The sequence below is a fragment of the Trifolium pratense genome, linkage group LG2 (genome assembly GCF_020283565.1).
Source record: "Trifolium pratense cultivar HEN17-A07 linkage group LG2, ARS_RC_1.1, whole genome shotgun sequence".
NCBI lineage: Eukaryota > Viridiplantae > Streptophyta > Magnoliopsida > Fabales > Fabaceae > Trifolium > Trifolium pratense.
Window position 1 is genome coordinate 16,166,317 of NC_060060.1, and position 13,949 is coordinate 16,180,265.

The 13,949-nt window shown below is 31.4% G+C and overlaps 1 protein-coding gene across 1 annotated transcript; it reads left to right on the plus strand.

The window, feature by feature from the left end:
* Nucleotides 1-4,718: 4,718 nt before the first annotated feature.
* LOC123907604 (altered inheritance rate of mitochondria protein 25-like) lies at nt 4,719-10,782 on the plus strand. The gene is made up of 12 exons (XM_045957932.1): nt 4,719-4,871; nt 4,960-5,820; nt 6,425-6,511; nt 6,736-6,777; nt 6,877-6,921; nt 7,685-7,750; nt 7,893-7,949; nt 8,045-8,106; nt 8,773-8,893; nt 9,989-10,066; nt 10,147-10,253; nt 10,446-10,782. The coding sequence occupies exons 2-12, from the start codon at nt 5,461-5,463 to the stop codon at nt 10,474-10,476; spliced, it is 1,056 nt and encodes a 351-aa protein (XP_045813888.1). The 5' UTR covers nt 4,719-4,871; nt 4,960-5,460; the 3' UTR covers nt 10,477-10,782.
* The last annotated feature ends 3,167 nt before the right edge of the window (nt 10,783-13,949 follow it).

The following is a 13,949-nucleotide window of genomic DNA, read 5'->3' on the forward strand; positions in this document are numbered from 1 at the left end:
CGCAACACACCTTTTTTAGTTACATCGTAAGTATATTGAGTGTCAATTTCGAAAATGATTAATGAACCATACTAGGCAAATATATAATCGTGTAACCCAAAAAAGGGGTTAAATTATCCCAAAAATGATTTCGAAAATATTGAGTTGCTCAAAAGCAAGCATTGTGATGATGTGGCATGCTTTAGAGAGCTTCTCATATCTATTTAAAATTTGTCCCACAATTTATTTTGTGTGTCCATTCATCCTCCAAAATAATTATCTATATGTTACAATAATAATGGCTCCCAATAATAATAAAAGAAAGAAAAGAAAAAAAAGATCAAATTACAAAAGAACAATGAATAGATATATGCTCTTTCATATTTTACACTACCAAACATAAAATATAAATCATGCATGCGTAAATATGATTTGCAATTTGTAAAATTTTACTTTAAATAAATAAACCAAATAAAAAAATTACTCCTCAAAAAAATTCCATGTTTGACAAAATAAATAAATAAATTTTATGAAAAAAAATACTTTAGTTATATTGTTTATTAATTAATTACTATTGTACTATTATTTAAAAAAAAATTAACTTTGTCACACCAACTTTTAAACTACCATTCTTTCGTATTCCTTAACTCTTATTCTTTAACTATGACAAATAAATTTATCAAACAATCCTTTAAAAGGAAGATTGAGTTGTTCACAAGGAAGCATTGTGATGATGTGACACTCTATAAGAAAAGTTTACAATCTCTATTAAAACCTTTTCATATTTTTTCATATAATAGAGTTACTCTAATAATAAATAATAAATAATAATAATAATATATTAAAAAAAAACTAACACAATTTATTGTTGTTGAATTGAGACAAAAATGAATTGCAAGCAATGAAAGGTGGAATGGTGCATCATGTTATTGTTTTAATTGCATTGCAATATATTATTAAAATATATATTGTATGTTACAATTCCCTATTAATGCAATTAAAAACAAAGAATTCTTGGAGACACTAATATTGAATATGTTAATTTAGCTAATTATCAAACACAAGCTCTATATAAAGTTAACCGAAAAGCTAATTATCACCACCACCATATCAGGAAGTCTACCTTCTATGTTTTAACAAAATTTTAATTTATCTATCTCATAGCAAAAACTCTATGGTTTCTTTGTCTAACATCTCCATGCGAAAAAATTATGCTTCTTCACCTTCCATATATTAAAGTTACACATTATAGTGTCTTGAATTGATTTAAAAGCTATTGTGTGCATATATATAGTTACATCATAAGTATATTGGTTTTTGTCCTTGGTAGGTGATGGTGTCTAACCTCTTAGAGTATCAGGTATGTCTACATTTGATTGATTAAGAAATTGATATACATATATGTGATAGCTGCCTATTAATATGTTTGTAAATTGGAATTTTTCTATTACTCTGAGTTTAGAACATCTCTAATCATTTTTTATATTTCTTTTTTAGGTTGGATATTTTTTTAAATATCAACCGGTGTTTTGTTCGATGATTAATTAAACTTTGAGTTGAATCGATTAATATGAATATGACTATTTTTTCATGTGAAGGAGGATAACAGGATAAAACATACTTCTATTTTTGCTTATGTTGCATCCTATGAAAGTTTGTAAACCTATGAAATGACACCTCATGTGAGGTTGTGTATTTAACTCAGATGGCAATTTGTAAACCATCATTTTTTTAATTGATATAATGTTTGTAATTAGACAACTTTCTTTATTCATTTATTATTTTATTAGTCTAATGTTTTAGCTTATTTGTTTCTTATTTTCTTTTTCATTTATTATTTTATATAAGGTAAAAGATTTGTATAAAAAATTGTTGATTAATGGGAATATAATTAATTTTTTTCATGTGAATAAGTTGAAGAGGATAAAAGAGACTTCTATTTATTGATTTTGAAGTCCCTTAAAATTTATATAGATCGAGGGTATATTGATGTTGGAGGCATTCAATTAAAAGAAGACAATCCAAATAATTTAGAAATATAAATATGTGTCTCATTTTTAAATACTATATTGTCTACAATGTGTAGGTAATCTACTTGATCTCAATCAAGAGAAATATAGAAACAATAACAAAGTAGAAATTAAAATAATTTTTATTTTTTTTTGTAGTTGATACTCAAGTCATGTGGTTCTTATAATTGTAATACATGCAAGAAGTATATTGATTCAACTTGACTTAGAGGTTGTCCAAATATATAATCTTCATGCATTTTCGTATAACACTTGCCTAAATCTGGGTGGTTCAATATGAATATATATGAATTTTAATAGATGGTCCTATTTTAATCTACGCATGACATCTTATTCTTACAACCATAAAATGAATCGATGAAAAGAATTGTGCTAAAAACATGTTAGTTTAGAAATTGTGCTAAATACTTTTTCCTCCCACTTAGAATTGTACTAAAAACTTTCTAAATTAAATTAAAAAAAGACAAAAATTATTAAATAAAAATTGTTGATGCTCATTTGTCAAAATAAATTTTAGAAATTATTAAAACCGTAGATGTTAAAATATATTTACATATATTTAGAAAATATAATCACACATATATTTAAACATATTTACACACAACTAAAATTCACCAATAATTCAAAAATTATTAATTTAATTTACGTAATAATATAACTTTTTGGATAAATTAATTACATATTCTAAAAGAATGTTTACGTTACGGCTGAAAATAAAATAGTGGAATATTTATAAGAATAAGATGACATTTTTTTAAGCAAATAAGAAAATGACACATGTTAAATCTTAAATTCATCTATAAGACTTTCTTTACCTTAACCAAATAACTAAACCTAAATTCAAATATATAAAATCTTCGTCCAAAGTTATATATTGACAACAACAAATATTCAAGTTTATATAATATAATAAGAAAAATAAAATAAATGTTCAAGAAAATATTAAATAAGAGGGACAAAAACTAACAATAATTTTGAAGAGACACAAACCTCACCAAGAAAAAGAAAAACAAACCAAAAACAAAAGGACCAAGCAAAAAAAAATGTGAACCAAACGATAGACTAAAAAATTGGGAGTAATAAAGTTGGAATAAAATTTCAGCAAGTGAATAAGTGAGAATAAACTCCAAGAGAACGAGAGATGAGTAAGTAGATAAGCTATTTGAAACCTTAAATTGCATAGAACGTAGTAAGCAAATACGCTGTTTGAGACGTAATTTTCAAAAAATGATATCACGTGGAACAAATAGTCAAAGCCACCATATATGAATCATATTCTATAATCAAAACTTATTTTAACATTTCTCATGAGCAATATTGTCTACAAGTATAATTAGGTATGCCTCCAACTCTTATTGAAAATAATAAAATAAAGGATACATCAAAAATAAAAAAATAAAGTGACATTTGACTATAAAATTGCAACTCATATAAAGAAAACTAAAATCTTATATGATTACACTAATAAAATAAAAAATGATACATCCTTTCAAACTTATGAAATATTATAAGAGATCTATTACATTAAAATATGAACAAACTACGATATAAATTAATAAAAAGTCTAATATTTCTAAACAACTTTTTTTTTTACCCATATACTAATATTAAATATAATCATATTTTAAAATAATATCTATTATTTAAATATACGTGATTATAGTTATCACAATTATTATTTTTTATTTATAAAAATATTTTAATTATATATTTTAATCAAACCCGTGCAACGTACGGGGTTACCCCTAGTGATTATAAAGAAATGAATAATTTAAATGAAATCAATTAGTATAGTATAATATATTATAGTATTATAGTATATATAAAAAGTAAAGTTTTTTTTTTACGTCACATGTCAATTTCACGTTTATTCTCAATTTGTTTTTATTAATTTTCAACTTTTTTAAATAATTATTTAATTTGGCATTGACATGTCATAAAAAATTCCTCCAATTCAAGCTATAACTATAAATCAACGATCCGTAAAAAAAAAACTATAAATCAATGTTCATTTTATTTTTATTTCAACTTTTTCTATAATGTTGTTTAATTTAATTTTATTATAGTTTATTTCAATAATTTTTTTATTTTTTATTAATTTTAATTCAAGCTCAAATTATGAGCTTGTTTTTTTTTAGTAATTTTTTATGATATTCTAACTATGCATGTAAAAAAAATCATTCAAAAATACATCCTTTAGTTATAAAGTAAGGACAAAAAATAAGTGCATGGTATTTTTCTAGGAATTAAAAGTAAAATAAAAATTAAATAAAAACTAAATTTAGAAGGTCACCATCTTATAAGATCAAACACATAGTTTACACTAAAATTTACTCTGAGATAAATAGTAGGATACAGTAATCATTTTTTGAATAAGAGATAATTTTAAATAGTATTCCTAGTATTTTCACCATTCTGCATAAATAAAAAGAATTTAATTTATATGCACCGTCAGTCTAAAGTTATTTTGCACATGCGTCCAATAATGTACCGACACATCATGTATGATAATTAAAAACACGTCACATTCATTAAATGATGTGGTAACATGTCATTGGATGTATGTGTAAAAGAAAATTACACCGACAGTGCACAACAATTAAACTCTAAATAAAATGACTAGGTTGATAATTTATAAAAATTTAAAAAAAGAAAAAGAAAAAAGAAATGACTAGGTTTTTTTTTTTTTTTTTTTGATAAGCAAAGAAATGACTAGGTTGATAGGGATATAACTTCGGGTCGACCCAAATGTATAGTCCATTGATCCAATATATAAACACCCTTTCCATTCGCAAACCCTAAATCTGTTTGTTTTTGTTGCTGTCTGCCGCGCCTTACTACACTTCACAGACAGAGAAATGGGTACTTGTTCTTCTTCTTTTTCTTCTTCATCTTCGATTCAAGCATATCTCAATATTGATTCAATGTGTTTGTTATTATTTGAAAACAGGTGCTTACAAGTACGTTTCTGAGCTATGGCGGAAGAAGCAATCGGATGTTATGGGATTCGTGCAGCGTATCAGGTGCTGGGAGTATCGTCAACAATCTTCCATTGTTCGTACACGATGAAAAGCATCTAGGTACAAGATCAACCTAGTCCCTCTCTCCCTCTCTCTCCCTCTCCCTCTCGCTCTCTCTCTCCCTCTCCCTCTCCCCCTCTCCCTCACCCTCACCCTCACCCTCACCCTCCCCCTCCCCCTCCCTCTCTCCCTCTCTCTCTCTCTCTCTCTCTCTATTCCAATTCCAACAAATTGAGTAACTCTTGTATTGTAAGCAATTACTCCAATAGTATTTTTCCCTTTTTCTAACGAACTCCAATCCACTACTAGCCGATCATCATATAACCGCCTCCACTCACTCCAATCCACTGCAATCCACTATTTCACATGTTCATCTTCTTCTCATTCATTCTTCAACAACCTACACTGCGATTTCCGTTTCTTCTTTCGCGATGAATCGCTTAAAGGACATTTTCCGCCACATATCCAAATCCAATATCAACATGCTTCTTGATTTTCACTCAAACATTCTTCAAAACCCTAACACTATTACTCTATCTCGCCGATTTGGAACCCAACTCGATCATCAATTGAACAGAGATTTTTTCCTCAAACTTTGGGTTTCTGATGCCAAAATGCAAAACCCTAAAGGTAGTAAGAAATCGATCAAATTTCATCGTGTTGATCTTGTACCTAGATGTTTTTCTGCTGCATCAATTGATTCTGTTACAAACAAACTTAAACGGGGTATGAAGCAACCTCCTATAAGCCAATCGTTTCCAGAGTTTTCAAAATCGGAATCTCCAGAAGAGGTGAAATTTGTGTCCTTAATCTTGCTTTTACTGTATGATTGATAACATGAAAGATTTCAGGTTTTTAGGTATAGGTGTAGTTTTTAGGTTAATCACTGTGCATTATGGTGTTAATTTATTATCAGGCTATGATTAGAGTTTAATTGTTGTAGTATAATTGAAGACTGTCTTGGATTAAATTATTGCTTGTGGGGAGTATTTTTTCAGTTCAATTAGGTTTATGATTCTTGATTTGAGAAAAATCGTTATAAGTTTATGAGTGGTTATGGATAATGTAAACAAGATAGGTTATGGAAAAATTGCGATAAAGAAATGAACTTCAATATTTTCTTGTTTAGAAGTTTATCCAAATTGATTGACTGGATGCTTACAGTCATGTCGATTAAAAAGGAGGCTGCAATTGGATAGTGTTTGGAAAGAATCTTTTTACTTTGTTTTTCCTTGAAAATATGATCCGATTGAAGCTTAGGGTTTAGACATATTTTCTTCACTAAAATGCTCTTCAAAATTATTAAAAGAAGAGAGCAAGAAGACCCCAATTATAATTTTGTTCGTTTGAAATCTAACATTGAGATGTTCTGTTTCCCCTTATTGATCTTGTTAGGCCAAGGTAGCACCTCTGCTTGCCAGATCCAACTTGCTAATTACCAGAAATATTGAGTGGGCCAATCTTGTTTTGGGATTTGAACAGGTGATCCTCTTTATTTTTTGATGGCTGGTTCATTTGGTTATATCTGTCACAAAATAAACTTATTTAATAGTCTAGTTCATTTATCATTCTTATTACATATGATGGATAATTTGTATGCTGAGGCTGCGGGACATTGCTCTGGTATCTTCTAAAAATTTTATTATGCTTGACTCTTGTTCATGACTTTATGTCTAATTTTTTGACTTTGTTTCGTTGTATTTTAGGAAAATCGTTATGCCATTGTAGATGCATGCTACCCACAGTCGGTCAGTGATAATCCTCATCTCTTGTTCATCTACTTATGATTTCCTTGCATAGTTCGTAATGATGATGGTTGACCTTGTTTGCTTCTTGTCATGATGCAGCCTGTAGGGTTAATTCGTGAACAGAGCAACTTCATTGCCAGACAGGTATTCAATAATTTTATCTTCACTACCTTTGATTTCTTATTTTATACAATTTCTGTCCAGATTGCAAGTGTTTGTGTATATTGCACTATGACTTTCTCTGTTTTGAGAAACAGAGTAGGTAACCCAGTTCTGAGACATAAATTGCTTACCAAGACTCTCGATACAAGTTCCTATCAGATGCATAGAGATTTATCTCTCCACTGCTTTAGGAACAACATATGAATCAGGTTCCGGAAAAATGAGCTAGGGATTACTAACTCCGTTTCTTTGGGGGATAGATAGAGAAGATGACAAACAATAACTTTAGAGTTTTTATTTTATTTCTTTCTCTAACCAGAGTTTCAAGGTGTCAATGAGGGGAGGCAAGTGTTTTTGCAGAACTTAGAAGGGGTGTGTATGATATTTGAATAAACTTAAGGGGGGTGAGTGAAATTTGCCCGTAATATAATATCCCAAAGTAAAAAATCCCTTTACAACACAGTTATTAACACAGATTCTTAACCAGTTAGTCTAAAGACGTAAAGAAATCTACAGGTTGGATAATAGTAGTTCAGATTTGGGCACTTTGTGCAATGACCAAGACCTGATGATGTATGTAATTCAGTGGTGAATTCAACGATGGGTTCATGACATATGCTATATATCTTGGTTTGCAAATATTGATTTGATCTTTTTTCCTTTTTCTCTACTATTCATTTCTGTATTATGAATTTTGTTTAAATGTTAATTTTATTTCATTCCATTCCATCATTTCTTGCTGTAGTTGCTTCGTCTGAGGAGGCCTTTTGTTGCACTCATTACTGATGCTTTGGGGAATGAGCTCTTTAGGGTGAGAAAAATATATATTTTGTACTTATTTTTTACTACATGTGTAAATTTATTAGGATTCACACTAGTGTCATAAGTAAAGCATCTGTCTTTAATTAATTTTTCCTTTGGCTTGAGTGAAGAATTTGCTTTTCTATTGTTAGGTCCGTAGACCCTTTTGGTGGATAACAAGCTCAATTTTTGCGGAAATTGATGGTAAGGTATGTCATTTTTGTTAATGCTGTACATCTTTGTTGCATCATCAAGTTTTTTTATGAGAAATTTGGCTGTTAATTATGTCAAATCCTCTCTTCAGGAAGTTGGAGTAGTTCACAGGCGGTGGCATCTCTGGAAAAGAATCTATGATTTGTACCTCGGGTAATATCAAGTAAATATGTTTTGAGTTGTGGCTATTTTGATTAATTACGGATATGATATGTTTTTACTCTTTTCTTTTTATTTGAGTCCATATTTATTTATTTATTTTGTATTTTGAACTGGTCTTTAGTCCTTTTGCTTTAGTCTCTAATATACTTATATTTCTGTTTTAGCTCCATGGTACTTGGTTTATGTTGAATTAGTCGCTGCATGAAAACGCAAGTATATATTATGGGAACTGAAACAAAATAGTAAAGACTAAGGATTTATAAATGAAAAGAGGAAAAAAAAAAAAAAGAAAAGGAAAAGAGCCAGTTTGAAACCAAAAAACTCTAGAGATTATAACGAGAAAAAAAAAGAATATATTACACAGATCAATAACATATTTAAGCCATTAATTGCAAATATTATACTTGCCCTTTTATCTCTCTTAGACCTAAATATTATATTTTGAAAAAGTTAATTTGTGTTCAAACCAACATCTTATTTTTAGTGTACTATCTTTGCCACATTAAAACTCTTATAGTTGTTCGGTAAATGTTTTCTTGAATAGATGATTCTATTTGCTCCTTATTTTATTGGTTTTATTTGGATTACTTTTACTTAAAAGGTTAAATAAATTTGTCTTCTGCATGAAATGCAAGTCTCATAGACTATGATTTGCAGGAATGAGCAGTTTGCGGTGGTTGAGAATCCTGGCTTTTGGAATTGGACATTCACCTTGAAAGATTTTGATGGTGAGGTGCTTGCTCAAATAGATCGTGATTGGAGGGGTTTTGGCTTTGAGGTTGGATTTTGCATTCACTTTTCTTTTTATAATTTTTTTTTTTTTGCCATTGTTATCTTTGTTCAACATTTTTGCCAGTTGTTCTTTACTGTTATTCTCTTTTGGAATTATCATTTTTTTATAAACATACAAGTAAAATTTCCTTTTCAAAATCCGCATTGCATGATCGGGATTTCCATTGTTAAATTAACTCGTAATTAACAGTGTGTCAGGATAAACGGATATTACTACTTAAATGTCTCCTGGGGGATTGATCTAATAAATTGTTCTTATTAGGATTCAAGGCTTGGTTTATATTATTTCAGAAAGATATGTACCATTGCTCTTATGATATGGGGGATAAAAAGAGAAACAGGGTAGCCATTCATTGGATGAGTGATGGTAGTATCTGGAATCTTGTTTGAAAATGTAAATATGGATTGGGTTGCGCATGTTTGGCAAATTTGTTCAACATTGTTTTTGCATTAAAACCATGTTTTGTTATCCAAACACAACAGCTACAAAATGTTACTTTTGTTGTGAAGAAAAATTCCATTTGATATACTTGGGCAAAAATTTCTGCATAATTTAATATTTTACATCTTAAAGTGATTTTTATCAATACTATCCAAACAATATTCATAATGTTAAAATACTTTTCAAACATAATTAATATTTAATATACTCAAACACACTTTTGAGTAAAATCAATTTGCAAAATTAAGTTCATTGAAAATCAATTTTACAAACTCTAATCTCAAGTACACACATAAACAACTCTGATTAGGTATAGCATCCAGGAGTTAGGACTTGTTTTGAGGCAGGGTTTACCCCATATAAAGGGAATTTCAAAACATTAAAGGGTTAGTTCAGATTTTACTTAAAATAAGTTCTGCTATATGCCCTGGCTTTCAAGTTAATAGTTAAAGACCACCCCTCAATTGCTATATGCCCTGCTATATGCCTTAGTCCTATCACTGTACTACTTGTCTAACAGTTGTTGCCGAGTCATTTAACTGAACAGAAAGATTTCATGTTCAATTTTTCAGACTTTTTATCTTGTGTATTGAAGTTCAAACTTGCGTAATGATATACATAATTTTCCTGAATGTGCAGATTCTAACTGATGCTGGTCAGTATGTGATTCGATTTGGAAGTTCTGACCCCGGCTCCAAGATTGGCCTTGCTAATGCGGTCAGAATCCCTTATATTTTAGAAGAAGAAAACAACTCTGCAAATTTCCGTAACTAATTGATAGGTTGCTCTTTCTGCAGATTCAAGACCTTGGTGTCAGTCGCCCACTTACCCTCGCGGAGAGAGCCGTTACGGTAGCTCTTGCAATATCACTTGATAATGACTACTTCTCAAGACATGGAGGCTGGTAAGTTTTAGCATGGCACTGTTTTATTGCTATATAAATAGAGTCTCGAGTAAATTTTGACCTAGGACTATGTGTACTTTCTTTTTTGCCTATTTTATAGTCCGCTTCTCTTGTTCTGACTTTGCCAATAGTCAAAAAGTTGGAATTGGTATTGATCTTCTTTTTTCCTTAATTTTTTTTTTGGGTTGCTAGGGGATTACCCTTCTTGGAGGTTGGCGAGTAAATTTGATTTGACAGACAGTATCATCTGGTTTTCTACTGGCACTGTAATCCCTGAGGGGCCATTCTTTACCAAGTAGTTTTTAAATTGGTGTTCTAAGACAACACCAAGGATGACTCCATTCACATACACATGATAGGTGATATACTAAGGTTTATTTGTTAATGTAACAAAATGAGGATTTTAATTTTTTTTTTTTTTTTTTTTGTGAATGAGGGTTTAACTCTGATATTTACTTTTGTTTGTTGATTTCTTTTGCTGGATGGCAAGGTGATGAGATAATCCTGATTATTGCTTTGTTAGTTGGTTAAAAGTTGACTAAAATGCCTTATTAATCCTTGTAATTTCAACCCGTTTTCATTTTGGTCCATAAATTAACACAGCTTCTAGGACCTTTGACCTTGGAAGATGGTACTGGATTCAGTATTAAAGTAAGAAAAATGTTAACAAGTACACTTGGGATATTACTTAAGGAAATAAAAGAAGTAATTTTTGCATAAAACCAATTATGTTCGGATTCTGTAAACTGAAATGGTCACGAAAATCACAGGTTTGGATCCTGCGAACCGAAATGGTCACGAAAATCACAGGTTTGGATCCTGCGAACCGAAATGGTCACTAAAATTACAGGTTTGGAGTGTACAGTCCAAAATCAAGTTTTCTGCAGAAATTTTTTACGGTTTTACAGGTCAACATTATGCATGTTCGGAATTTGTTCCTTTGCACTAAATTAAAAGTTAAAAATAACCATTGTCATTACATACGATAACTTCAAACATAATCAAATAAATCACAACTTCAAACTCTAAAACGTAAATTACAACTTCAAGCTTAAAAACAATTCAAGCAAAATGAGTTCGTTTTCATTTGGCTCCATCTTCATTTGTCTCTCACAACTACAGGATCATCTTCATTTGTTTCCATCTTCATGTCACCTTTTTCATTCTTCATAAGTTCGTCAAACTCAACCATCCGGTCCATAAATGTATCCTCCCAAGTCTCAGCCTCTGGCGCCCTATGATTTTTCCATTCCTTACAAGTTGGAGGCAGTGGACACCCAACCTTCAATTTAACATACACAAAATGGTTTGGAACCATACCAACACACACAATGCGTGCAGATGGATCCAACGTTGGACGACCGCGCAGTGGAAAATAGGTTTCACAATAACCAATCTCGTGTTTAGTTAATAAAACTACAACGCGGTTGTAGGCCGTTGCAAGGATATGCCCCATATTTGATTTCACAATCACCATAGTAAATCCAGCTTTTATAGCTCTTTTTTGCACCATTCGATCATCTCATCTCGGACCTTATACTTTTCACACTTAAAAAAATAATTGGCAGTGTTAACCAAAATATTTGCGGGTTCAACTACATTAGGTTGTGCAATGTCGGGTTCATCGATGTTTGGTTTCATTTCAAACGGAGGTTCGGCCATCACAAACCCTACCTATCACAATAAATTTCAAAATTTTAAAAAGCTGTCCAGTTTGGCATGTGGGATCCGAAATGGGTTCGGATTGTATGAGCCAAACGCGACTGCGATCATCAAACCATGAAAATTGAAAAAATTAACGATTTAAAGTGCTTAATACCTCTTGTAGGACTCCGATTGAGTATTGCGCCACTCTTTGAGTGAATAAACGTTGCTTTCAAGTCTCTGATACGCCAAAAAAATTGACCTAGCTCCAAAGCTCCCAATTGAGTGTCCAAGTGGTTATGAAAGTGCAACTTCTGAAATATAGGCTATATAGACTCTATTCGGATCCTACACACCGAATATGAGCGTTTCCGGTTGGTAGAATCCGAAATGATGCAAAATTTTAAAAATCAAAGCATTTCGGATTGTACAGTCCAAAATCAAGTTTTCCTGGGCAAATCATCAACGATGTACAAGTCAGGCATAGCCAGCCAATGGCTTGTTTAAACTGGTTTCGGATTGTATGGTCCATATCAAACAAGTTTCGGCTTCCATACTCCAAAACCGTTAAAAATAAGGACGTTCGGATTGTACAGTCCAAACCCAGGTTTTCCTGGGCAAAACATCACGTACAAGACAGACATAACCAGCCAATTGCTTGTTTAAACTGATTTCGGATTGTATGGACCATAACAAACAAATTTCGGATTCTAGAGTCCAAACGCATTTATAGGGTCAAAATGGTCACTTTGGGGGGCCTTGGAGGAAACAATGGGGGGGGGGGGGGAAAGCAATTTTCAAAATCGGAATGCATTTTAACTTCAATGCCAACCATTTCATGTAAATATTGTCAATGAGGCCTAATAAATAATGCTCTCATTTGTGCTCAGGTATGTGATATAATTGAAGATTTTGTCACATCTCAACAAGAGAAGATGTTATAGATATTGAGAAATACGGTGATGTTGTGAAGGTTGAAGATGATAGTAGTGTGGCTGACATAGTAGATCTAACACAATTAGTTAAATTGTATATCATTTTTTTTTTACTAATAATCACTTTTTGATATTTTGATGTAAAATGGTTAGTGTATATGACCAATGTCAATAGGCGGGGATGATGCATTTTTTTCCTACATTCTGGTCTGGATATGGTTCACACTCTAAAATGTGAATTAGAATAGGAATATTTTACCAACATAGTGTGACACAAGTGGTGGATATTTGGGTCCCTTAACTATTTGGTCCTGGGTTTGATCCCCGGTCGGTGCGTATGGAGAAACATTTGTTGGAGAGGTCAAACCCCTTAAATGGATCACAGTTACCTCGAGTGGATTAGTCTCCGCAGTTGCGCGTGGAGGATACCTTTGGTTTTTTAAAAAAAGAATAGGAATATTTTTATTATTTTCATTACAACTAAAACAAAATTAAGTTCATTTTTTTTATTAAAACATTAGACACAAAAATTACATCAATTTAAATATTACATCCAAAATCTCAATTGCTAATTAAATAAATTAAACAGCCTCCTCTTGTGATTTTTTGTCCCCGAAGTGAAGATTGACTGTTTAGTCGAAATTTTCAACAAGGTACACGAAACTCCAAATGCCTAGATCCATCTTCAAGCATGGACCAAAAAGTTTTGCAGGGTCGTCAGGTTTTTGGCTTCGGTCGTACCGACAACATTAGATCAACTATCATATTTTAACGATTCATCATTGAACTCTTCGGCTAATCATATTGTGCCCAATTAGGACACAAAAATTTCATCGTTGAATAACATACCGCACCCAACCATGGTGACTAAACAACATCGGTATGCGATATGATTAGCCGACGAAGGACTAAACAACCATTACACGCGAAATAGCAAAAACTAAACAAACTAACATTACTGAATAAAGAAAAAGAAACAAAAGAAGAGAAACACAGGTGTGAGACCTCAAATAACTGAAGGCCTTCTTTTATATAGCAAATTTGGTCGCACAGGTGGCCAATTAAAATTGACCACTTGATAGACCTTTGACTAGTGAAGGAGAATTGACCACCGATT